Source organism: Rhinolophus sinicus, linkage group LG06, assembly GCF_036562045.2.
Source record: "Rhinolophus sinicus isolate RSC01 linkage group LG06, ASM3656204v1, whole genome shotgun sequence".
NCBI lineage: Eukaryota > Metazoa > Chordata > Mammalia > Chiroptera > Rhinolophidae > Rhinolophus > Rhinolophus sinicus.
Window position 1 is genome coordinate 104,296,327 of NC_133756.1, and position 27,654 is coordinate 104,323,980.

At 40.9% G+C, this 27,654-nt stretch overlaps 1 protein-coding gene across 6 annotated transcripts in view; it reads right to left on the reverse strand.

Moving 5' to 3' along the window:
- FAT3 (FAT atypical cadherin 3) overlaps nt 1–27,654 on the reverse strand; it is a 633,732-nt gene that overhangs the window by 187,077 nt on the left and 419,001 nt on the right. For all 6 annotated transcript variants that reach the window (XM_074335616.1, XM_074335615.1, XM_019737552.2 and 3 more), the window contains exon 4: nt 5,052–5,113. In XM_074335616.1, the coding sequence (XP_074191717.1) occupies nt 5,052–5,113 (62 nt within the window). The remainder of the gene's footprint in view (nt 1–5,051; nt 5,114–27,654) is intronic.

Sequence of the window (27,654 nt, forward strand, 5' to 3'; positions counted from 1 at the left end):
GCAAGCTAATACTCTTTCAGCAAGCAAGGTAAAGATTCACACATAATTAAGCCAGGACTATAGAATTATTTAAGTGGATATATCTTTTAAGAATAATCAAACTGCTTATAAGCTATTCAAGATACAGGGCCAGTACTGGAAAAAGAAAGGGAACTGACAAGGTGTTTGTTGAGGACCAGGGGAGAAGTGGAGGGAATAGGAAAGAGGGAGGGACAAGCAGTGGTTTAGGAGTACCTCTGCGTGCCAGGCCCTTTGTGTAGTTCATCCATAAGGTAGGGATTATTAACTCCATTTTACAGATGAGGAAATGGAGGATCAAAGGTAAGTTCATTTGGCAAAGCAGATGGAAAGAGGCAGTGCGTTCTATTCTTTCTGTCTCTGAGCTCATGCACTTTACAGTTTGCTAACACCCTCCTCCATGATCTCATCCAGGGGTAACATAAAGGTCTCTCGGAACAATCATTCATTTATAGGACATTTATTGAGAGTCCCTCATTTCCTAGGTATGGGGCTAGATGCTCTGAATACAAAGATGAGTAAGATAGTCGGTGCTGACAACAGTCATTCATGGAACACTTACTGTCTAACAGGAGGCGGCATGATCACTTTTTACCTGCCACTTCATGTACTCTTTATAATAACCCTATGTTAGGAATTGTTATCCCCACTTTACAGATGAGGGAAAGTGAGGTCCAGAGAGGTTCTGTGAGCAATCCCAAAATATTGTCTCAGGCTTGCCGGAATTCAACACCCATGCTTTCCCACACTATTTTTTACTCATTAGCCTGATAAATCAAGTTTCATGCCCCCAGGGAGTTTAAATCTAAGAGGTGAGGAAACAATCTGTACAAGTAATTATAATATAAGAAAGAATCAGTGCCTTTATTCCCTTTTTCACAGCTGTCTTCTCTGATAATGAGGTAATCAAGGCTGAAGTCACAACCACTAAGCTAAAACGTTAATTCACTATTTAGTTTATGGATCCATTATCAACTTTCTGCATCTATTTGCTGGAATTATGCTTCTACCTCCACTATAATCTTAATTGGCTATCAAGGAATGTATATGGCTTTGAACAAGTGAGCCAAAAATTCCATATTTTTGCATTTTATGGTAGGGAGAGTAGATCGGGCCAATATTTTCACATCACAGACTTCCAAATTAGGCAAGAGTTTAACACTTAGAAATCACCAAAAAAGTGGAAACTGTATTTGTCAATTTTTCTACAGTTCTTTGCTGCTCATTTCATTAGCAAGTCTCTTGGATTCTATTAATAGTAGCTCTCCTCTTATAGTCAGAGATTTAAAGGTGAATGCTTACAGACTCAAAAACCCTCACAGCCCAAATATGGTCAAGCCAAACATCTTAAATCAATGTAGAGGCAGAAGACCACAGCAGTGCACAATTAAGGCGCCTTCTCTCCTGGGGACAGAAAACTGTAAACAAATCATTAACGCCCTCCTCATTACCTCTTCATACATGTACCTGCCAGGTCAGCTTCTAAATGGGTCCTTTCAAGAAGAGAAATTTTATTTTATTGGGAAGAAGACATGTAAAATAGAGCCAAAAGGTTCATATCAGTTTAAGAAGAGCATAGAGTTAGCTTAGCAATGGAAGGCTCCCAGGAGGTTCATCACACACTCCCAGCACTTACAAATGACCCAGCTACGAGCAGTTACAAAATTCTGTGTACAGCACAGAACTCCATTCTGCACTCTGGATGATATTTTTATTTGTTTGTTTGCTTATTTATTTACTGTGGCTGAGTTAAAGTAATATTCTCTTCCTTGATCCATTCAGAAAAAAGACTGTCAAAGCAATGTTATTAAAAAAACAACAACAATGTGGCCAAGAATTGTACAATTGAGAGAGAGAGAGAGAGAGAGAGACTGAGATTCAATTAGTTTTTAAAAACCTTAGCAGGAGAGTTTACGAAACGAAAGAGTGCAAATGGTGAGAGATCCCAAGAGGTGAGCAGAGAGAGGGCAAGTTGGTATGGTTCAAACAACCTAGAGTTTTAAAAATCTCTACACTGAAAACTCAGAAAAGCCAGTTTGCTGCTTCTTGGCCAGAATCACTAGGGATTTGTATTGGATACCAGTTTCCTTTGACCCACTGCCTTCACCTTGTTGAAATAACTTTCTAGGCCCAAGATGGACCTTCTCCTGTTCGGGGTGTCATGCTAGCTAATTGAAACTCAGGTGTCTTTTGTGTCCCTGTAAATGTTCCACTTGATCAGTCAGCCAGTACCTAAAAGACAAGCCAATCCTGGGCCTTCTCACCCCAAACAAGGTTGACGGTGTGGCCCCAGCCAATCAGGTATTTTCTGTTTTTGTCTTCTTTGTTCTTTACTCTTTATCAGAAAAAAGTTTCCTGCCTTCTGCACCATTTTGCAGGTCTATGCATGGAGACAGTCCGAAGTGTTACAAAAGGTTGTGTCTATTACCTAAATTGTCTTCTTTAATCATTTTTTAAAAATTTATTGGGGTGACGATTGTCAGTGAAATTACATAGATTTCAGGTGTACAATTCTGTAATACATCATCTATAAATCCCATTGTGTGTTCACCACCCAGAGTCACCCAAACCACCGTCATCTCTCAGCTGGATCCCTCTAAAAGCCCCCATAGTCTTTCCAGCACTTGTGCCCTGCCCCAGCCCATCTCTGCCCAGCAGAGTGGCCAGCGATCTCTTACATTGGCAATCGTATCATGTCACCCCTGCTTATTGGCGTTCCACTGCACCCAGAAAAAAAGTCAGAACCATTACCACAGCCCTGTTTGCTTTCTCCAACTTGGTATCCTACCACATTTGCCACCCTCCAACTTCCTACCCCTAATCACACTGCTCTTGAGCAGAATCTTGGTTTCCTGTCACCAAATGTCACCTCCTCAAAGAGGCCCTCCTAACCAGTTTATTGAATGCTGCCCACCACCGCACACTTTCAGGTACTGTCATGGAACCTTCTTTCAGTGGCCTCAGAGAGCTTGCATCTGAAGTCATAGAATTTATTTGTTCATCAAGTGTCTCCCCATCCTTTCTGTGCACTCTGTACCCCCAGCACGTGACACAGTGCCTGGGACACAGGCCGAGTCCAGTGGTTGTTGCCTGTGGCTCCTTCTGCATATCAGCTGCCTGGAGCTACTATCATCTTGGAGTATAGAGATGAAGTTCAGTCTTTAGGAGGGTTCCGGCATCGAGACACCATATGATCATAATTAAAACCACAGTGATTGTAACTACACTTAGCTGAGCACCTACTTAGCACCAGCTATTGGACTGCATGTTTCACATATATTTCATATTTTAATCTCCCAACAGCCCTATTTGGTTGTTAGCTGCTATGCTACACTACTTCCCTAGGCAGTTTATACCAGATACTAAGAAATGATGTTCCAGATACATCTGTGTTAGTCTAAAGAACCAGAATGTTTGGTCAGTATTGATGTAAGTTTGTAAAGCATGTGAAACCCTTAAGGCTTCTTTTGGGAAGTGAATTCACATGCCTGGAAAACCCCTACAGTCACTCTGCACCACAAACCCCATGAGGACACCACCTTTCCAGGGACAAGCCAGTAAATGATCTTTGGCAGATTCTCCAGCTAATGGGCACCTTACTTTTCCTTGATGGGAGGTAACAGATTCATCTGAAAACACAGCATTTCTAGGAGTCCTGGACTCTCTGCTGCAAAAGAAAGGAGCACATAAATATCACAGAAGGTGTTACTATCCTTGAAAATGTACTCTCATTCTGGACCAGGTATGGACTGTGGCCCATTATCATGATTTTGAAAAAAAGAATTATAATAATTATTTTTTGGCAGCCTCGAGTCTTTCATCTTTCTGGGATGATAGCAATATTTTAAAAGGCTTATCCTAGAGCTGCATGATAATAATAATAATAGTCCTTTATTATGTGTAATGCTTTAAGAGTTTTAAAAATACTTTGATATAAAAATATAAGGTATAATCCTAGTAGCAATCCTTTGAGGTCTATGGAGTAGTAATTATTTACATTTCACAGTAGGGGAAACTGAGGTCCAGGACATTTTAAACAGCTTCCAAGGCTGCAGGCCACTCATGGCAGGGCAGCTCCAGGGTCCAAGGCATTGATTCCTAGTCCACAGTTCTTTATATAAATCGTTACTGGTGAACTGATTTAAAAGAGACGACCAGAAGAGATCTGAGGGGTGTGTGTATGCACGAGCATATGCCAGGAGGCTCTATGAATTCTCCTAAGCAGTTCTTAGGGATTAACAGATCACAGATCATTTTAGAAGGCTGGACCCATTGTAAAACCTTCACAAAGCCCTATCTACTAAGCACTGCCATCCGTTCCATATCAGACTATCACACTTAAATCACAGTGTCGTACGTATTACCCAGACTTCAAGCTTCCCAATAAAGATACTCGATATGTATAGAAAGAATGTTCCACAAAACTCTTCCATATCTATTTTCTCATCCCTTGCCTCATGGCGTTCTTTTCTCCCCTTCCAGAAGTAATGTTCTTAGAGTTTCTATTGCTGCTGTTTCTGTCTTAATGAATTATAGGAGTACATTTTATGGTTTCAGAAACAGTCATCTCAGGCAGTGAATCAACTAGCAGCCTTCTCTTTCTCAAGCATCTCCCCGAAAAATGAGGAACAAAGCAACACACTTCTTCACGAATGATGTACTTCACTTTAACTGCAGCACTTTTGCTCTTTCTCTTTCTACATCTGAGGCCCACTGTGGCTCTGAGGGCTCTGCTCTTGAACTTTCTTTTCCTGTTACTCACAAAGGGACCCAAAGTCAAGGCAGAGACGTCCATGCACCTGTCTGTTTTCAGTGAAAGGCAACGGTTTTCCTGCCACCCTTGCTCGGCACATAGGAGTGCATTCAGAGGAAGGTACCAGAAATCTCCAAGTTCAGCACCAGTCAGCCCAACAGAAACATCATCATTTTGGAAGCCAGTGTTCAAATATATTAAAGTTCTAGTTTATGTTGAAGGTTAAAGAAGTTTAGTGACAGTCAGTTTTAATGAATGCCAGTTCCCTCTGTGTGCTTACCTCCAGAAAATGTTCTGACTGCTGTTCTCGATCCAATTTCCTTGACGTTGTTGTAATCAGACCTGTGTAAAAATGAGAATATTTGGCTTTTAAATATCTGGGGCAAGTAGGTTACTGAGTGTGGGAAACAAGTCCAGTTAAAGGAAAAGCAAAAGTGAGGGGGAACAGTAACTCTCCAATCCCCAGTGGCAATCAGATAGTCTCAGGATTATTCTTAAAACAAGAGAAGACCTGAAAAACTTGTTTGGGTCCTGCTTACCTCAGGTATTGTAATTGGTTTGGGGGTAAAAAGAAAAACCTCACTAAAGAACCATTTTCTTTCTGATAATGAGGAATTTCAATGATTCATCTGCATATGACTGAAATTCTACAGCAGGAAACTCATTAAAGATTTTAGAATTCTTCAAAAATTAATAGGTTGTTGAAGCTGATTAGATTCAGGCCATGAAACAGCACTATTTTTTTTTTTAACATTTTTATGCTCATAAAATTTTTTTTTGTTATACTTAACAAAGAAGGTTATTTCTGAATAATATTGTGCACAAAATTATTTCAAATTTGATAAATCATATACCTAAGATCGCATACTGTAATTTTATCATTTTGTTACACGTGTTTAAATCTTTACACAAAATGTCCCACGTGGGAAATATCTCTCTATCTTTCCTTCCAATGGTGTTTCTCATAAATGAATCACTCCTCTGAGTATAAAGACATGGAAACGGGAATGAGAAGCCCCAACCTTTAAGACCACCCAGCTTATTGCACCAATTTGTCTTTTGCAGGTTTTATTATTGTTATTGTCAAATGGCAATGAGTAGGTCACATTTCCATTGCATTTCTTGATTCTACAATGTCCCTAAAGAGAAGTGACTACAGATTGGGCTGTTTTCATGACAGATGCTGATTGACAGGACAGAGCAAAGAAAAAAAATCATCTGAAAAGCTCACACCCAATACTGAGGAGGTATGTGAAATAAAGAAAAGGTATTTCACCAAGGTTTGCTGAGGATCTCATGACCTACAGCTTTCATTTTACACAGGCAGGTGGGAGTAAGTGGATTTTAGAGAAAGCCAAGAAGAGCCACAGGAGCTCAAATGGCCTTCAAAATAAAATCCCAGTGGGAGCAGCACGGCCTTTCCAAGCTGGCCCCACTCCTCTCCACTCTCATGTGTCTACACTCCCACGGAAGGGAAACCTATGTTCCCACAGCACAAATGGTCTGCTTTCCTATCAGTTCGTTCTGGAATGGACCACACCTCACTGCTTCACCGACAGATTTTCCAAATTTACGTCACGTATTAGCTCAGGTGTCAGAGAGGTGACCTCTCTACCAGGTTTAGGTTCCAATCTGCTATGTCCTAACAGAACCAGTATATTGCACCATCATTGTTATTTGTCCTATGCCATAATCCTTTTCTCCTATGTCTATAATTTCCCACTAGATAGGCTGACAGAATTCCTTCACAGAAAGGGCCTGCCTTTTTATTCTGAAACCCTGGTGCCCACCTAACCCCTGGCCTAAAACAACAAATAGCAACTTCATTAGTGCTTCGTTGATGAAAATTGCAGTAGAAGAGAGAGATTATTTATATTCTGATCTTTCAGGTTTGCTACCGACTTAGAATGTGTTTGTTTGGGAGGGTATTGTTTTGTGTGTAAGGAGAGTGTTTGATGGTGGGCAGAGGGTATGCACCTTTAGTAGTCATTGGAAACCACTGGCCGAGGTCCTCCACGTGACTGGTATAGTACTCTGCACTCTCGGCATACAAACGGGAGCTATTGTTCGAGCTTATGGAGAGAAGACCGTTAGTTGGAGTTTCAAGTGAGATCATCAGTAACTTCTCTTCTCTAACTGCCCGTTAGAACTTCCTAGGAAACTCAAAAAACAGAATCTGTGCCCCACTCTGTCCCTCATTTACAGTATCTGAATCTCTTGGGATGATGCCTGAGATGGTCCGCTGAGTCTAAGAGAAGGTTTTAAGTGATGCCATTATTCCTTTGTTGAATCTATGACTTTTTACTGTCTTCAGTTTTTCTGCTCAGTCAAATCCAAGAGTGAAATACACTGAGCTGCTTTAGCACGTGGATCAGATCACCGGGTTGGAGTGAGTGTGTGAGTGTGAGTGTGAGTGTGTGTGTGTAGGGTGAGCAAGGGGAGTTGAGATGATATGTGAGGGCAGAGCATTGGCGGTGGGTGAGGCAGGAAGAATAAATGGGAGCACAGCTCTCTGATTCACATTGACGACGGGTCAGTTTGGTCACACCAGTGGGCATCTAACACACAAATCTAATGCCTTCATTTTCAGGCCATTCTGTTCTACAAGGTCATATGTCACAGAGGCTCTTTCCAAGTGAGAAGCCACTGTCTTCTCAAAAAAGAGGCAAGAGGTTTTCATCTCTTCAGGGGGCATCCTCTGTGAGAGGTCACGATGGGAATGAGAAATGCTTGTTATATTGAGGCTGTGAGTGCGTGAAAGGGCTGTCAGCTTCCCCTCTGCTCTTCCAGGCATAAAAGCCCAGGAGCCCTTTGCCCTCTGTTTCCCTGAGGACACTTGTGTCATTTCAGGGCCTAGTCGCCAGGGTCATGCAGCCACAGCCCATTGTGCTGAAATTGCACAGGGAAGAGGTCATCTTCATTTCCTGATTATTCTTAGGGTCATTTTTCAGGAAAGTGACTTATTTGCACAATGCATGTGTGTTACGTAGGAGAGCAGTGTGGCTCTCCTTCCATCTACATACCTTCACCAGAATATTTTTTCATGTATTTATCAGAAAACAGAGGAAGAGACAGGCTTCCTGAGAAGTCTGAAACGACAGACACGACACTGAACCTGGAGCTGTGAGAAAGCAAGCAGTTTCTATTCCTGGAAGGCAGGAAAACTTTCTGTAGGTTTCTGTTCTCTGGTTTGTTTGTTTGCTTGTTTGTTTTTGATCTTCTTTATATTCACAGATATAAGGTAAAAGGCAGGTAACAAGAATCTAATTCAAACGTGAAAATAGATAGGAAATCAGATGAGGTGGAGTTGGGGACAGGGAGTGACTGCTAATGGTAACAATGTTTCTTTTGGGAATGATGAAAATGCTCTAAAATTACATATTATGGTGATGGTCACACAGTTGCATAAGTATTCTAAAAAAACCATTGAATTGTATAGCTTTAAATGGATGAATGATACTTTATGGAAATTATACATCAGTAAAGCTGTTTAAAAATCAGTAGGGGGCAATAACTCTGCCTTTTAGATTTTAACAAGATTTTCATGTTTGGAGAAGAGACATTTTAAAATGTTTGAATGAATGCATGAATGAGTGAATGAATGAATGAATGAATGAATGAATGAATAAGTTAGCTTAGGAATCAGGCATGAAGAGGGGGTGGAATGAATAGAGTGATCAGGTTTGTTCATGGGAATCTGGAACATAAAAATAATGAACAGAACATTTTGCATTACAGCCACAACTGGTAGTTATTTGCACTGAAAAATAAATCTTATCAAGACAGGGCCAGCTAAACCACAAAGGGGCAAGAGCTTTTCTCCTTCTAAGGGAACATAGTCTGAGCTATGATGCTTCAGCAGCACTGTTTTTTTACAGTCAGAAAGAAACGCAGTGAGCCTTCCCGTATAGTCCAGAGGAATTAATTGAAATTGCCAAAGCTACATCTTCATTTTTAATAACTTTGTTGTAGCAGAATGCAGTTGGGCTTTAGAACAGGAAAGAGAATAAAACAGAGCAACCTCCCTCTTCGACTGCTGCGATCCACCACTGGGGAAGGCAACCTCATTGTAAGCTCTGCAGGAGAGAGGCGTGCACATCACACATGTAACTGTAGACCCACAGTAAATTGGGGACTGACATGATGAAATTGAATTTCAAAGATAAATCATAGGCAAGCTTTCGAATGTGGTTCAGAGATATAAACAAACACATCATTTGATATAATTACATATGCAAACCTCCAATTTAGGAGGGGAATTATGCCAGTCCTAAGTGAATGATACTCAGTAAAGAAGGCGGGAGGGCACATGGCTAGAACCATGCAATTACTTTAAAAATGGCTACTTTTGATTTTTGTTGTGGAGACTGGGGAGTTTAACAATCTCCCTGAGAAACAGTCTGAGCATGAAAATGTGGCTGCCTGTTCAAAAGAGAACTCAAAATGTTCTAAGTAGTTATGGTCAGAGAAGTGATACTTGTAAGGATGACATCGTTTCCTTGCTCGTTCTCCCTGTGGGTGTCCTGGGTCACAGCTGTGTAATCTATTGCCATGACATTCACATTTTCTCTAAGTGCTACTTGAAGCAGTGTAGTCTTAGCTGTTTCAGCATAATTTTCCAAGACTCTTGGAAGCTGGGTTTAACCTTAAAAAATACAACTACAATTATCAGCCCTATGAGCCAAAATCAGGGCTCACTCTCTGTCTTTTTCATATCCCATTTGTCCACGCCTACTCCCAGCTATCTGGTAAACCATTCACCATTCTTCCAGAGAGTTCAAATGTCACCTTCTCTGTGAAGCCTTGTCTGATCTTTCCTCCTCTAGCATGTTGCATGTCGCATCTATTGGCTGGCTCCCCCTCAAGACCCCCGTTTCAGGAAGGCAGAGACTTTGGCTAGCCCACGAGTTGAGCTCAGGAACTTAGATTGGTGCCTGTCACGTGGGTTGAATATATAAATATTGCTATTACACCACCCAATATTTGGCTCTTATTATTTGCTAATGAGTCAGTCTTTACTAATAGGATACAAACAAAAGGGTAATGAATAGATCTTACACACCTTGTGTTCTTAGCATGTAACATAGAACCTGGCATATTGTAGGTACCAAGCAAAGCGTGTTTGAATGATGGTGACATGGATTCAATTTTCCAGAACTCTATTGTTTCATACAGTGGCCAGGATGGTCCTAGGGCATGGGAGTTAGAGATACCTGAATGCTTTCTTCCATTCTTTTAATGATTTTAATGTTTTCCCCACTTTTGGGTACCCTCTTCCATGCTGATAGCTGGAGGTTATTAGAACAATTCCTGATAGCCTTTTATTTTTATTTTATTTTTTAGTTGCTGATTAACATTTTTAATCTTAATGTCATGCACGGGGCTTTGTGTCCATTCCACCATTCTCCCACATCCTGATTTCTATCTAATTTATGGAGAAAAGTGGGAAAATAATAATATAGTAGTGTTCAACATTTGAGTACTATATGCCAGGCACTATAGCAAACGGTTCATATATATGCTCTCATTTAATCTCACAATAGTTCAGAGAAATAGGAACTATTTGACTGTTTATAGGAGCAAACTGAGTTAAATAACTTGCCCAAGGTCACCAATGACTAAGCAAAGATTCAAACCCGGGACTCTGAAGCTTCATCACTGTCTCCCTAGATGAGGATGCAGAGTGGTGGCAAAGCCACCTGCCTAAGAGCCCACGACCTGGGTCCCCGTCTCAACTCTGTGAGTAACAGGTTATGAGATTAAAGCAATCACATCTTTTCTCCAGGCCCCCGTTTCCTCATCTAGAAATGTCCTCAAGTCTCTTTTCAGTGTGAAAAGTCTCCAACAACATAAAAACATTGAAAGGAAATGATTATTCTTCTCGCTACCCTGCTCTCTCACCTGACTCCGCTTTCTTCTGGATGGACCTGAGTCCAAGATGTGCGGGACCTGAGCAGGTCACCCAAGCAAAAACAAGTGGGGCTGTGTTCTGGTTTTTCTTTATCCACAAAACCAACACTTAAAAAGCCATATGTATACTTCTCAAAAGGGAAAACAAAGTAAAAATGTCACTTAACTACAAGTATGTGTTTTTAACTAGGGGAGAAAAAAACTTAGTTATTCCTATGATTTTTGTCTCTTCCCCATGATTCTAACTTCTAGAACTTCTGTTCTACCTCTGATTTCAGCCCATTGGGAAGCCTTAGAAATGTTCCCTGCAGTCTTTACACATGGATATAAGGCATGCACCGAGTTTAGGAAGAATGAAAGGGACATAGCAAATGCAAATTTCATGATTGCAGGAAAAGTTAAAGTTGAAGACATGTATTAGGTTTGTTTTAAAAAAAACTATGTAATGTGTGGTCTTAGACTATATGATATTTATTGGAAAAGAAAAGAATTACCAGAAAGAAAAAAGTATGCAAGACTTACAACATCAGTTATGAGGGGGTTAAAAAATGGATTCTGGAAACTGGCCCTATCAGTCATGCTTCTTAAGTAAGGGCTGTTTCATCAGGTGTAAATATTTGGAGTTGCTCCATTGAGCATGCTATGCTGCTATTAAATTTTCTTAAGAAAATCTGACAGGGGAAATCACCGATGGAGCTTAAGCCTGCAACTTAAACTTTTCTTTATAAATAGTGATTTCCAAGGTGTTAATGGAAGCTTTAACACTGTGTGAGGGTGCATCTTAAGCCCAAGTATGAAGACCCTGTGGGTCAAATGTGGTTAACAGCTGTTGGTTTTCTGTAACAGGTAAGTTTCATTTTCTTTCTTTGCAAGCCAATGGATGGAAGGCATTTCCTAATTCTGCCTTAGCAGCAGGGAAGTCACGGGCTGCATTCTTCTGCCAGAAACACTTTCCCCTTTGGCTACAGAATTCAGTAGCTGCTACAGGGAGTAAAGGGGAAAAGCCAGCTTGTGAAGGAAAGCTGTTGACCTTGGCACACACCTTGTACCTTCCCTTCAGGCCTAGTCAACATATAGAGTTGCCCACAGCCTGGAGGGAGAGTTATGGGGTTCAGGCAAGCCCTGCTCCCTTGTTGTACCCCACATAATAGGTGAGATCAGTTAGAAACATCTAGGTCAAGGCAACTTGTCATCAGCACGAAGAATAAGATAGTGGCCAACAAGGAGGAGTAATGAAGAAGATATATGGTGGAGAACATTTCCAAAGGCCTTCTTATCTGAATAATTCTCTCTTGTACCAGGTGGTCCCGTCACGCACACCCCCATATGCACACGTGTACATGCACACACCCCTAGGATGAGAGGTGCTGCGTCTGAGTCTCATTTTGCCAGAATACCGGGATACTTACAAGTCCCATCTGTCCTGCCCCCAGTTCCTCTCCTCGTCACCCACCCTCATGGCTCTCCTCCCAATCTCACACAGCCCTCCAGCTCTGCCTTCTGATTCAGCCTAGATGAAGAAGCACTTAGGCACCTGAAGAAGCCTCCCGGCAATTTAGCTAAACCTTGAATGCCATATTGGATTTCTTCAGAGAAACTGAGCCGCAGATGGCAAACCGATATTAAGGATGTCACATGAAATGATGCCATCTTTAGGTGCCATTAACATAACCACTGATGTGTGTGCTCAGATGTGCAGTATGACCCACATCTCCCCCTTTCTCTTTTTTACAAGATTTCTTTCTTCTTCTTCTTTTTTTTTTTTTTTTTGCATACTTTGAAACATTGGATGATCAAAACAAGGGGAAAAAAGGCTGGAAATCTAACGTACACTGTATGGTTGGTTCTTAAAGATTTTCTAGTCTGAGAAGCATCAGTGCACGAGTACACTGGTTAGTAGCACATCAGCCAGAACTCAGGCTCTGGCATCAGACTGCCTGGCTTCACCTCCTGGTCTCACCCCTAGGCAACTGCCTGTTCTTCGCCAAGTTACTTAGGTTCTCTAAATACATCTCCTGCTCTGTAAAATGAGGCTTATTAAATTAAATCACTGATTTAAAATGCTTAGCTTGCTTCCTGGCACATGTTAAATGCTCACAGAATGTTACTCATACTATGAGCTCCAAGAAGGATGCCTGGAGTATTGCATGTGTTCAAGGGTCTAATCGTGCCTCTTTCCCATCTTGAGACTCCCCTCGAATATGTCTAGACATTTGGGCAAAAAATTGTAAAATGTCTACTATGTACCCTGTGATCTGACAGATAAGGAAACTGATGCTTGCAGTTTAAGCTACTTGTTCAAAGACTTATTTGTAAGAATCCTTCATCTATACATTACTAAATGTTATTGAGAGGACAGTACATACCCAAAGTAAAGCGTGGATTAGCAGCATCAACATCACCTGAGAGCAGGTGAGAAATGCAGAAGTGCAGGCTCCTCCTAGACCTAGGTGATGGTGTGTACGCTAAATTTTGAGAAGCCTCACTCTAGACCATTGCTTGTTTTCAAACTTTACTGTGCATTGAAATCACCTGAGGAGCTTTCAAATATACCGATGCCAAGGTCCCATCTACAGACGTTCTGAATAACTTGGCATAGGTGGAAGCCTAGGTACAGGGAATTTTAAAAAGCTCCAGGTGATTCTAATATCCAGCCAAGAGTGAGAATCATTGTACATACCGTTGTTACCTCTGGCTAATGGGGCTATGGTAATTAATATTTTGGCTTATTTAAATGGTCTAGTTTTCCCATAATGAACCATACTCAACTTTAAAATCCAAAAGAATTTAAAGGCCACTAAAATGGGGTACCTGGCACATAGTCTCCTGCATGTCCTCACTGAATCCACAAACTTCTATTCTGAATCCTCCCAGCAAAGGACAAACGTACGTGATTGCCAGGTGTGGGGACAGAGCCAGGAGTGCAGTTTCCAGGCTCTCGGCCTCACGTGGAAAGGTGCTGGCTCAGGTAGTAAATGGCCATCAAATGTGATTGGATGGCCATCCGCTGTGGCTAGTTGGCTGTCAGCTGTAACCAGTGAGCCACTGGCCACTAATATAACTGCTGTGGTTATGCTGGCAGAAAAATGGGGGCTAGCAAGAAGATGGCGGCTGAGCTAGCAAGAGGTGGATTGCAGTTAGCACGGCGGAGTGTGGGTTGTGGATTGCAGAGTAGTGGACAGCAGGCTGTGATAGTGTGGCTCCTGCTGCCTGTGTCTCCAACCCAGCCGCTAGTGAGAATATAGTGGTATGACACCCCTACCTATGGCTCCGTGGGTGTTCCTTTTTGGCCTCACCATATCCTGTGTTCTTATGTGGGGAGCGGGAGCTGAGACCCCGCAGGCCACCCCACATGACACCAGGTTTGTTCTTACTTAGATCTGACACATGTTTTGTGTCTTCCCCTAATACACTGGCTTATCTCAGCTACAGTGTGGTTTCTTCGTTCCAGCATCATCATGCTGGAACATGAACAAGAACTCAAGATATGGTGAAGCCAAAAAGGAACATCAATGGAGCCATGGATAGGGGAGTTCATACCACTATATTCTTGCTGGCGGCTGGGTTGGAGACACAGGAAGTAGGATCCACACGATCTGCAACCTGCCATCCGCGATTGCTAAACTCACTTGCTAGCCACAATCTGCAGTCCACTTCTCTGTTTACCAAGTAAGCTGCCAGCATAACCATGGCAGTTATATTAGTGGCTAATGGCTAACCGGTTACAGCTGATGGCCAACTAGTTACAGCTGATGGCTATCTGATTACAGCTGATGGCCATCTACTACCCAAGCCAGCACCTTTCCACGTGAGGCTGAGAGCCTGGAAACTGCTCTCTTGGACTCTGTCCCCACAAACATACTTTCCTGTACTGCCTATGAGGTTATACCACTGCTAGCTCCATCAGGCTCCCAGGGTCTTCGGAGCTGACGTAAAACACCACCTCTGTAGTGATGCTGTTATCTTCCCTACAAAATCATTGCACACAAGGCACATTGGAGAAAGCCAGGAGGATACAATCATAAGCCCCCATATTTGCCTTCATGGAACAAACAACCCAAGCTGGGTGACAGACACATCGGCAAATAACTGTGATACAAGGTGTGACCTAATACATGCCTGAGACAATTCTGGGTGCCCTGAAGAAGGACAGACAATGCTGAATCCTGCAATGGGAAAAGATAAGGGAATAAGTTGAATCTGTACTGGGCGTTTAACAGCAAATAAGATTCCAATAGATAGAGAAGTTGGAAAAAGTTACAATATCTAATCTGTACGTGAGAATAATGAGACAGAAGATTAACAAAAAAGGTAAATTTGGGTTTAAATCTTGGCTCTGCTATTTCTTAGCTATGTGACCAAGAACAAGTTACATAGCTTCTCTGCTCTCAGTCTTATCATCTCTGAAATGGGGATAGTAATAACTCCTTCAAAGGCTTTTGGTAACAAACAGTACAGACGAAGCGCTTGGCACAGTTCCTCGCACTTGGCAGACGCTGTTTAAAAACGGAAACAACACCTATAAAAAGCAGTGCATTATCTTTTATTTTTATTAAAAACCCTAAGAGCATTGGGATGTTATTTCTAATTACATTCAAAAGGGAAACTTTATTGTCTCTACATTGGTCACCTCTGACAATGTCTGAACATTTAATAACCAGGTAACTGAAAGTTTAAGTTTCCTTCCGCTTACTTGAATGAACACGATACACTTCTTTAATTCCCACACATTCTGGAGGTGTGAAAACAACCACTGCACTCCCCTTAGAAATGATTTCACTGCAAATAATTTGTTTCTACATCTGTTTTCACATGACAGATAAAATCAGGAGGATGGATGAAGTGCAAATGACTCAGAGGAAGACGTGCAAAGTCTTGAAAACACGTGTGTGCTTTGGAGAGGCGCAGGCCTTCAATACCATCTCTGCTCTATGACGGATGTGAAGTCTTAGGCAGGGGTGATGTTTTAAAACCTAATTTTTAAAAGTCGGGGAAAAATATCACTTGTTACGAAGAGCTTTGAATGTTATCATCAGACTGACAACACTTTTTTTTTCAGTATCACACATTTTCAAATTAACTTTCACGTAATTCAATCCTTACTTTTTCTCCTAAATGTATAAATACATATAAAATTTTATATTAGAGTAAAATACATTTATAATTTTATATTAGAGTAAAATAAGACCGGGTCTCATATTAACTTTTGCTCCAAAAGACGCATTAGAGCTGATGGTCTGGCTAGGTCTTATTTTCGAGGAAACACGGTGTATGTGTGTGATTATATATATATATATATATCACACACACACACGCACACTGTAAAACCTCATTTTTCATTCTACCTATCTGAAAATTTATAATAGTTATGTGGCTGGTTGAAGTTTACCTTTGTACTACCTAAGTAAATTAATAGGGTAGAAAGGTCTCAGGGTAATATTTAATGTACTGGAAACAAACCATTTGCAAAGCACTTTAATTTTAACAACCACCATTTTGATGTTCTAATTATAAACAACCTATGTAACTATTCATTAGAGACTGTCTAAGCAGGTCTTTTGTTTGGTGATACTTTTTAAATAGTAGATTATGCATTTATTTGAAAGCAGTAGACATGTATTTCCTTGAATATTCTAGCACCCACATTTTCAATTGCTATAAAATCTGCCTTGGTGAGAGTCTGAATTAACGGAATTTCATGGTTTTTCTGTTTTTTGGGAAGAAGGACCATCTATTGCAGAAATGATGAAATTTATCATTATGCTTATCAATGTAGAAACTTTGAGCAAGTCTTTAAAATTGTCGTGTGCCTCAGTTTTTCCCTCTAAAACAGCAATGATTTAATGGGGGAGTGATTAATCTCTTCCTAAGAATAGCATATGAGTTTTTTTTTCTTTATAAATGTAAGTGGAAATAAAAAAGTTAGAATCCTTTACAACTCCTTCGGAAAAAACGCTGCATCAATTCAGGGAAGAGGTGTATATTCCTTCTGCTATATTGCAGAGAACTTTATAAAGAATTCCGTCACAGCTTTATCACTATATTCTGTTTGCATGTTTGTTTCCTTCAATAGACTGTGGCCTCTCCAGGGCAGCCATGCTTTTATGTATTTAATGTTCATTACAGGAATACCTTAATAGCCTAGGCTAATCTTTGTATCTTTTACGCTTAGCACAGTGCCTGGCAAATGGATAGTGATAGGTACATATTAGTTTACTGGATTAATAAGCCATACTATTGAAAATGTGTATGGAAGTGTGTGAACGCACGTACATGTACCACCACTTGAAGCAGGTAATGGTCAGTATATCTGGAAATGATCACTCAGCATTTACGTTATGGCTTACAGAAGCTTCCATTTTCTGTCTTTTGGGAAAAGCTTCCAAATAAATTCAAAATTGAATTATATGCTGCGATAATTATTATTTTGGGTTTTTAGCATAAAATGTTACAAGTTCATAAAGCCATGTTTTTTTGTATTGTATGTCAGAGTCTGCCATGTGTGTGGTTAATTGAGGTTAATGGGGGGAAATGGCAAATTGCCAATGCTAATGAGTTTTTCTTGATTCTTTCCAATACGTATTTTCTTTCTCGTTGCCTTTACTTTTCGTTTAACTAAATTATGTTATTTATCCAAGAATCTGTCACATGTAAGTAGGGATTGCTAACCTGTCAGAGAGGGTTCAGCCCATGTTTCATTTCTCAAAAAACATTAAAACAGTAGTTTGTGGTGGGGTGAAAGACAAAGGGAAGGGTTGCAAAAAGCAGCCAGCCACTGATTTCTCTAGGTCCACCAAGCACTCCACAGTGAATATCAAAACAGAAGATGAGAAGAGAAAAAAAAAAAAGAAAAAAAAAAAAAGAGGGGAAACAAACAAACAAATAAAAAAAACCCAGAAGATGAGTCAAAGGGCCTTATAGGATCACACACCTGCCTGAAGTCTAATAAATTAATCCATCCAAATTGCAACTAATAATCTAATAAGGACTGTGCCAAACGGTACCTCAGCCATGTATTATCAAAAGAGTGACATAAATGGCATTTTAATTTCTTGTTCAGAAAATGAAAACAAATAACTCTTAAGAAAGTGAGAGAATAATTGAAAGAGTTAGTAAAGCTGAGGAAATGTCAGAGAGCAGCAAATATGGCTCTGTGAGATTGGGGTGGTGTGCAGAGGCGGGGGAGGTGGGCAGCAAAGGCCATTTTCTTTCAACAAAGACCACTATAGCATTTGACTCTGGATCTTGTTTATCCACATATTTAGCCCCAAAATTAACACAAACACATATCATTTATTGAGCATTACATTACTGAGTAGCTGGCTAGCTCTGTGTGACTCCTAAATTTGTGCCCTTAGCTAGCAGACTGTAATTTTTGTTTGGTTTTCCTTTATTAGGAACCTTGGTAGAAGTGGCAAAAACTTGTTCAGGAGTTCCTCCAATTTAAGGGATGAGAACAGTGATGGCCGAGCTGAAATGTGGGCACACGCCCTGGCAAATCACAAATGAAGGGCTGCAGATGGATGGTCTGTGGGGCACTCATGTTCAAGTTTCTGTCGCTCTCACTCCTTTCCTTGTCATCCCAGGGTTGACCTCCGTCCCCTCCCATGCAAAGGGGCCAAAAGCAGAATTGCAAAATATTTTTGCTACGTTTTTAGCAGTTTAGCATTCCCTCTTTGGAGCTAACAGTTTACACAAGAGATACCCATTTAAAAACCAAGCAGCCAAATAAACATACCACCCATGTTGAAAGAAAATGTCATCTTTGTTGGCACTCTGAGAAATTCAGTATCTTCTGAACAAATGGCTGTGCAGACAGAGTCGAAGAGTGGATTTTTAAACCATTCACAACACAGTGTCAGTCCTTTTTTCTCAGTGAAAAGGAGCTCAATTCTACTGTGGTTGAAATTACTGCTGATTAGTACTTGTACATGTCAGTGCTACATGCCATGGAACTGGTGCCTGGCTTAGCATCCATTCAACAAGATCATTTTATTTTGCTGCAATTGTAATTCTTTCGAGTCACACTGGTGCCTTGGCACTAGAAAACCTGGGACTCAAGCTAGATAGACTAAGGTCTGAAATTACATGAATGGGTTTCATTTCTCTCATGGAAAATAAGATTGTTGGAAAGTTTTGCATTAATTACCCAAAGTAGCAGCCAGGACAGAGGGCAGGATCTATTCCACAGTCTCATCAGCCATGTGGGCTCTGGATTTTTCATAAAAATGAACTACATTTCCAGCCCCACCGCTGGCTTGGCACCAGAGTACTTGCCTTCAGAGAATGCTGAGAGTAATGGGGGATGGGCAGTGGATAAATAACTATAGCCAAGATGTTAAAGGCTCAGATGGAATTATGCAAAAAAGTTAACATGGGATCACAGAGGGGTCAGCCTTGGGAGGTGCAAGGAAATGCTTCTCAGGATGGCCGTCGCTGGCTTAGTTGTAATGAGTAGAAGTTGGTCAGGTAGACAAGGAGGAAAGGACATTTCACCATATCTCTTTATATACTTATTGAGGATATTTAACTTTCATAGTTTTACCTAACTACCTATAAATACTGAACAATTAAATCATTGGTTTGAAAATAGAGAGCTCAGGATATACGGAAGTTCAGAGAAGCCTTAGAATTCTCTTTCAAAAACCCAGGAGCCTTAAGGGTCCACAGTCAGGAAATGTCAGTTTTAAGTTGGGTGACACAGCAATGCCTGGAGGTAAGCACCTTCCTGGTAGGAAATTCCAGGGAGATAGATGTTAACTTCCACCATGAGGCCAAAGAGATCAGTGTGAAGGTTAAGAGATCTAACCTCATTTGAGTCAAGGGAATGAATTCAAATCTCAGCGTTGATTTTAATCTCCTGAAAATGAGATCATCAGAACAGCTCTCTGCTCCACTGGGCAAGTATCTTTTACTTCTCCATCCCTTTTGCGCAATTGTATTCTTCTACTGGTATAAATGGGGCTCTTCGGTGGCACATCCCTAGGTATAAGTTTCCAGCTATCTCTTTTCTTTCACCCACCTCCCTTTCTTTTAGTAAGAGATTTGTAGCCTTTATAAGAAAAACTGCAGAAAAAGATAGTGGAGAAAGCTCCAGAATCCAGAGAAGGCGATACATTAGTTTCCATATATGCTATGATCTTAGGCAAGTCATATAACCACCCTGGGGCTCAGTGTCTACACCTATAATAGGGATAGTAACTATTCTAACCACATAGTTCATCCTCATTGTCTGTGACTTCCCTACCACCATTGCGCAAAATCCCCACTCAACCTGATGTGCAGGGCCTTGTATGATCAGATCCCAGCCTTTTTCCAGCCCTAACACTCTTGGGCACTGTGTCTCGACATAGCGCTTTCAGAAACACCAGTTGAGAGAATGAATGGAAATGAGAGGATCCAAGACAACTTTAAGACAGCTCTTTCAAATGAAAAGTATTACTTTATCAAAAATAGGACAGTGATTGAATGCTGTCATATTGCAGGCCTCAGTATAGAGACGGGAATAAAAAAGGATGCGAAATGATCTCCTCTCTAGCCATTCCACAATTAAACAATCACACTTTGACTAAGATCTACTTTTTCTCAACCATACCTATTTCAAAACCCAGCTTAAATTTCATCCCATTCATTGATTCACTGGACAAAAATAGATCGAATGCTTTTAGGCTAAGCACCAGAGATTCTTACCTCCTTCAGGATTTTTTCACGTATGACCCTTTCTGTTCAATGCCTGTCATTTCATGTGCCTGTGTATGAAATGTTTCTGTGGCAATCGTGCTGACCTCAGCCAAATCTAAGTTAAGATGACTAAATAAAACAGAGTGGATTCCAGTACAAGCTTTGTTATTTACTTTCCATGTGATATTGGGCCAACTCTCTTTCCTCATCTGTTAGGTGGAGCATAATACCAACCTCATGCGCTTATTGGAGATATGAATTACAATCATACATATAAAAGCGCCAGCATGAGGGTTGGAGTATTGTAGGTGCTGAGCCCAGGTGAATACCTGCCCTATCATGTGAATACCTGCCTTATTATCATCATCATGACTTCCTTACCACCACGTCCTAGTAGCCTATCATATCCCAGCATGCACCTGGCCTTGGTTGGAACAAAACTAAACGATTCTCATGTGTAGTAGAGTCTTTTCCTTGGTAAAATGCATTGTATTACAGCAAAGGTAACAATTATTGACAGCCAGAACAGATGTTTTCTGCTTATTGCTTTACAGGCATTCGCTGTTTCTTTCTTCTGGCCCCTGTGGCCTCAACCTCTGCACTCACTGCCCCCCTTGCCAGTTATACCCTGGAAAGGATCTCACAGAGACTGCTCTTGTCAAGTGGTCTCAGGATGAAAACAGAAAAGATCAGAGCATCGGGAAGCTGCATCCTCGTCATAGCTTTCTCACCTGTGAAAGTGAGATGCTGGAGGCATCACCATAACTACCCAATCAACCTAACAGGGGAGACTGTTTGTTTTTCTCTTGCGAAGACTTTAAACAAGGAATAATAGGAAAGAAATAAATCTCATGTTTCACTCCTCTAGGAATGGTTCTTAGCAGAGAATACAATCGAGTGAAATTTAGGTTCAATTTGACCCTAGTTCTCGTAAGAAAAACACAACTTAAATGGAGGGTGATTGGAACCTCATTACTTAGAATTGGACAAATAACCTAAGGCAGTATGATTATAACCTGGCAGCAGCAATGGTTTGCTCAGCAAACTATTTGAACCTCTACTGGGAACACTTAACATTACTTGTATTTTGAAATCAGAGGCTACATCTACAGGCAATGAAGACTGTTATCTCTCGGATTCATTGCAGTTGCACAAACACACAGTTAATTCAGCTATAACACATCTGCCTGGAGGAATATTTACTTTTGGAGCCTCCCGGGTATGCTTTAAATTTCTCCTAATTGCTACCCATTGAGTTCTAAGTTTAAGTGCTGTTGAGATGGACTTTAGGTCCCATTTCTATCCTGAGAAGTTCACTATCAAACGCAAAGAGCAGAGTCTCAACTGACCTGGCTGCACACTTAGAAACTGTTTTCTTCCTCCAATTGCACAGAAGAGATTCTCTCTGAACCGAAGAAGATGAGTTTTTCTCACTGCTCATTTGGCTTCTCAGTAGAGCAAACAGACGATAAATGTTTCTTAAGGATCACAAAGAGAGTAACATTCATACTTCCTCTTTGAGAATTAGATTTCTCCAATACTCAAGCTGTAAAATATGAAGTCTCAGGACTCCTCTTTAAATAGTGAATATAAAAAGAATTCTTATTCCCTTAAAATCATAAGAAAACAGAGTCAAAGGACTATCAATTTCAGAGGCGGAACAAAGAATAAAGCCCAGCCGATCTAATCAGAGGAGGTGCTAATTACGAAAACACCTTAATACATAACCTATTTATCCTGTTCATTCCCAAACCCTAATTATATATTTTTTTTCTCGATCATTTTACACCATTAAGAAGCAGGGTAAAGTAGCACAATTGAAAACCAAAAGATAAGGTTGGGGTCGGTAGGGGAGAGAATCCTAACATATTGACCTCAAATTCTCAATGTTTTTTGCACCAAGATCTACACTTACCTGTGCACCAGAGCACACACCTGTAAATCTCTTCTTTTCTCTCCTTGTCCTAAACCACAGGAGGTTACAGTCCTTGGAAACACCAATGTCACAGTCCTCTACATCTCCAAATTCCATATCGCTGCCCACATCACACCCAACATCTTGCTTGGACCACAGCAAGTGTATCTATTGGTAAATGCAGGAGAGGCCAGGAGAAGTCAAGAATTCCTCACGAACATGGTTTCATATCAGTCCTCAGGTTTGAAACCATCTCCATTCCAGACTCCTACATTTCGTTTTATTGCAGGACGGAGTCCAGCAATATTAAAAAGATTAAAAGTAACATACAATGATCATGTCATAGCTAAGGAAATCAGATGACAGTCCAACATGTAAAGAAGTAACAAAGCACCTTGTGAATGTTTAGGCATCTTCTGACACCAAAATACCAACTTAATTGTAAACTCTTGGAGGAGAGAAAAAATGTCTCATCCTTCTTTGTGTCTGGCTGCCTAGCAGTTGGCCTCCACTTGGAAGCCTCCCTAAGCCCTTACTCTCACTGGAATGACTTCGTCTTCTTTACACTCACAGAGTACCATATGCTAATCTCTACCATGACACTTAGTACCGGAATTGTTACTGCTGATGAGTTGCCTGAACTTGTCCACCAGTTCCCTAATTACAAGGTCTATGTTCTTAGTGTCTAATGCAGTCTGGACCATACACATATACAGTACAGATTTGCTGGATGAGTACATATAAAAAGTGTGCATTAGTGTTTATGCAATTGAACATAATTGGATACTTAGCAGTAAAAATATAAATAAAAAGGACACTTGAAAAAAGCTTTTTAGTTTATGATTTCTTTGCAGAGCACCGAGTATGAGTTGGTCATGTAAAATCGAGGAAGTAATCTAATTTCAAATTAATTCCCCTTCTAAATCAATTTAGAGAATCATCCTGGCCTTTAGATCTCAAGGTCTGAAGTAAAGTAGCCTAAATCCAAAGCCAAATCAAACTAATGAATGGTTTTTAATAATAACCCCAAACAGAATTCAAATTACGAATGCCTAGAGTGGAAAGAGCTTTATAATTCATCTCAGAATCAATACATGAATGCTTTTTGCAATATCCCTACCAGATGGTCAAACAACCTCCACCTGAATTTTCCCCATGGCTTCATGACAGGTTAGCCTTCATTTCCGAATCCAAAAAGACATCATAAATTCCCTCTTGTAGTGATTCAAATGTGTATCTCTATAACGTCTACCTAGTGTGGTCCTCCAGCAAAACATAGGGAAATCTACTCCTGTTCATCATGGCACTCTGAATATTTAATGGCAAACATAGGATTTCCCTTTTGTATTTGAAGGATAATCTTTATGTTCCAGTTCCCCGCTCTGATTCAAGGATTTCAGATGATGTCCCATCATAGTCATCCTCCTCTAAACAAGCTCCCCAATCTGTATATCTGGTTAGATCACAAAGAGGAAAAGAGCTGGGGACAACTGGGAGGGTTGAGAATTTTGGGGGACCATTCTAACTGGTACTGAGGCATTCTCATTCTGCCAGGTATGTGTGTCACCTGGGAATAAACAGCAATATGATTGCCAGAGACTGTCCATCATAAATCACAACCATTTAAAACAATGAGCAAAAGCTTCGGCAATATTTACTCCAAGATTCCCAGTGTTTAGAAACATTGGAAAATTAATTTCTTCTCTAAAGATGCTACTATTAGATTTTCCTGCCTATCCAACAATGAGTAAGCTGCAGATCATGTGGATAGAGAGCCTGACTTTAAAAGGGTCTTTCAAATGTGATAACGATGCCAATTGTGCCAGGTCAAGTGAACATGATTAGATGGATGGATGAGTCTGGGGGTGAGAAAGTACCCACTGTGTATTTTGTCCTGTTTGCTTAGCAGTTACTCCAGCCAAAGACCCTATTTATTCATTAATTCATTCTAGAATTTAATAAGGCTCCATTATTGTCTAAGCTCTTTACTCAGATATCAAAAGGATATAATGAAGAGCAAAACAGATTCAATGCCTGCCCTCATGGAATTTACAATCTAGTAGGAAGGACACACATTAAACAACTAAGCACAGATACAGGATTGGAAACTATAGTAAGTGCTTTGAAGGAAAACCACTGAAGGCAATAAAATGGATAAAAGGGACCAAATTTAGATCGGACTTTACAGGGAAGGGCAGTTTGAGCAAGACACCTTAAAGGTGAGTGCTGGAGGATGGGCACAATTCAGTCCACCCGAGTAGGACAGAAACATTTAGGCAGCAACCAGCACATGGTAACTGTCTGGGGTGGGAAAGAGCTTGGTGAAAGAAGGCCAGTGAGGCTTCAAAAGAGTGAGTCAAAGAATAATGGGGTTGGATGAGACAGAGGTTTTGCAAGTTGGGTTTAGGATTTTTTTTTTTTTTTATAGCAACGCAAAGCTACTTAAGGGTATTTGAGGAAAGGAGTGACGTGATTGATTATCAACACGGGATCTAGAGGCTTCCTGAGCCTTCTTCTTGTCCTATGAGTAAGCTCTGGCTAGACACGGAGTGTTTTGTGTCCAGACAATTTGTCCACCTGTCTCGCTTCCCCGCCACAGGTGTGACCCATTTATAAAATGCCTTCTTTCCTTTGAAATTCAAGCCGTTTCTTCTGTAGATGTTATCACAGTGTAAACAATCTAGCACCCTCTTTGCTACAGAAAATTTCAGGCAATGGAATTCAGGAAACTTGCGTCATGAAACACTGTCTGCCCCCAATTCCCAGGCACTGACACGCGGGCTCAAAAGGATACCCGATATGTCAACACAACTCATCTCCGAAACAAGGCAGTTCAGCTCATTAACAGAGTGCTTCCTCCCAGGGGTAATGTGAGTATCCTCTAAAAGGATGCGATTTACTATGTGTTTCATTAATAAAGAAACATGTAACGTGGTTGCAGATCCATATCTAGAAAGGGCGGCACGGTGGTTTTGTCTCATTGGGCCGGGAGAGACACTGGTTTTGGTGCTGATTAGCATTCAGTCAACTGAAGGTTGTAAATGGGAAGTTGGCTTCCAAAGAATGCTCCAGAATGGAAAGCGGTCATTTCAACCAAAGGGATGAAACATTCTTATCACAAACATATTCATTCAAGATAAATTACAGATTGCTCATGCCTCAAAAGCTTCTCTCTATAAATCAGATCCCAAGTCATCAGAATGAAAACCATCTCCAGGCAGCAGCACAAAGAATAAGTAGAACGTTAATAAAAATAATAAGGACACCACTTTTATGTTATCTCCTTTTAGACAGAAAACATCACTGCGGTGTCCATATGAGAAGAATTACTATGCCTTTTGACAGCTAAGAAAACAAACACGGGGTGTGTGTGGGGGGGCGGTGTTAAATGGCTCCTCTGTAGTCCTGTAGCTAGTTGTTGGTAAAATGGCATCTTTGGCTTCTGATCCATTTTCTGTCTATGGCCCACGCTGCCTACTTTTATGACAGAAGTACTAGCTGCCTTGTGATTCATTTATGTGCTCTCATGTAATCTCCACAATCAGAGTGTGAGGTTGGCATGATTATTACCATTTTATGAATCAGGAATAGAGGCTCAGACATTGAATGATTTGCCCTAGGGCCAGTAGCCAGTCAGTGATTGAGCTGGAATTGAAAGCCAAGGTTGCCTGTCCGTAAAGCATATGCTCTTAACAGTGTCATATGTCACCCAGCCTCCGGTGAAGAAGGCTAACCATCTTATCCTAACCCAGAATGGTCAAATGGGCGGTTTGCTCATACAGGACTTGACAAAGACAGGCAAAGTACTGAGAAAAGGGTAATCGATGTGTCCAAAGTGTAAATTCTGTGTAGACACACCAGGTCTGGGAGTAACAGACACAAGAAGAGATATGGTCAAAATCTATATATATTCACAAAGACATGAGCATAATGAACATGGGCTTGCCTGGGAAATTCAGAAGGGGGCTCTAGTGTGTTGCAGAGGTCAGGGCACGAGTTATTTCATTTAATTTGCATTACATCTATTTAATAATGTTGATTTTGTAGTCGACATTCTAGGAGTTCAGGTGTGTTGAGTGACTGTATGAGATCACAAAGCTAGAAAGCTTTGGAGCTGGGATCTGTCTGTCTGAAACCAAGCCCAGTCTCTGCAGGGTGAAAGAATGAGCTCTCCAACGAGTTCTACAATTACCTGAGATGGCAAGAGTCAACTTAGATTCTTTATTCCAGGGCACAGAATTGAGTGAATCCATAAAAAAGCTGAAAAAGGGTCTAGATAAATCATGGTTGTTAGTACTGTAAAGGTGTCCTGGAAAGTCAGGCGTGGTTTACAGGACCCCGTGTAATCTCGTAAACTAAAATCACTGAAGGCAGCTATGTCCTCACACCGGCAGCCTTTGCTGCTGTTGTCTCAGTGCCCTGCTTGACTCAGGACTTCCACATTTCACCCTAGTCAAGGGATTCTTTCTCCAGCTGGAGAATTTTTCATGCTGCGTGGACACAAACCACTCTGGAAGTTGATCCCAATGCCAGAGTAGCACCAAGGACTGTTAAAGCTTAGAAGGTGCTTAGATGTCAACTGGTCCAACCCTCCTGTTGTATAGATAAGCGGCAGAAGAAACAGGCCTAATGTAAAGACAGACCCTTTCACTAAATAATTTACACTATGTCAGGCACGGTGCTAGGAGCTTGACACACGTTTCCTCTAAACCTTACAATGATCCTACCGGAAGGTATTGTTTTCCTTGTTTTAAAGTACTGTTTTCCTTGTTTTACAGATCTTAGAAAGCCACATTTAGGGAAGTTAAATGACTTGATCAAGCTGGCACCATTTGCAAGCAGTAGAATCCAGTTTGAAACCAAACTGTGTGAGTCCAAATCTCAGCTTATTTCTCCATCCCCACTGCAATCTCTGTCTCTACACTTGAGGAGGCCCAATCACTGCCTGAGGCCAGTGTGAATCAGAACCATCTAGATCACTACAAAAATAAATTCCCAGGCCCACCCACCTACCAAATCTCCCATGGATAAGGGTCATACCTTCTTTTTGCATGTTCCATTCTATGTGCTGAGTACATGGAAGGTAAGGAAGGTGTGTGTCTGGAAAAGGCAGGATTGGGAGCTGCTGATTTAGGTCCAGCTCAGCCAACATTGATCTTGATACAGGTTACTATAGGGAGACTCCATTTTGCAACTTTCTGTAAGAACTCTTAGTGAGTTCTTTTAACGTTGGTGTCCTGTCATCTAGTCATGAAACATGCTGTGCTCCCAAAGCATAAGGGGAAAACAGGCAAAATATCAGCCCAACAGTCAACGCAGGTTTCTGATGATCTTTCCTAATGGGGAGCCTGAGGCAGGCGCCCACTACCCTTTCCTA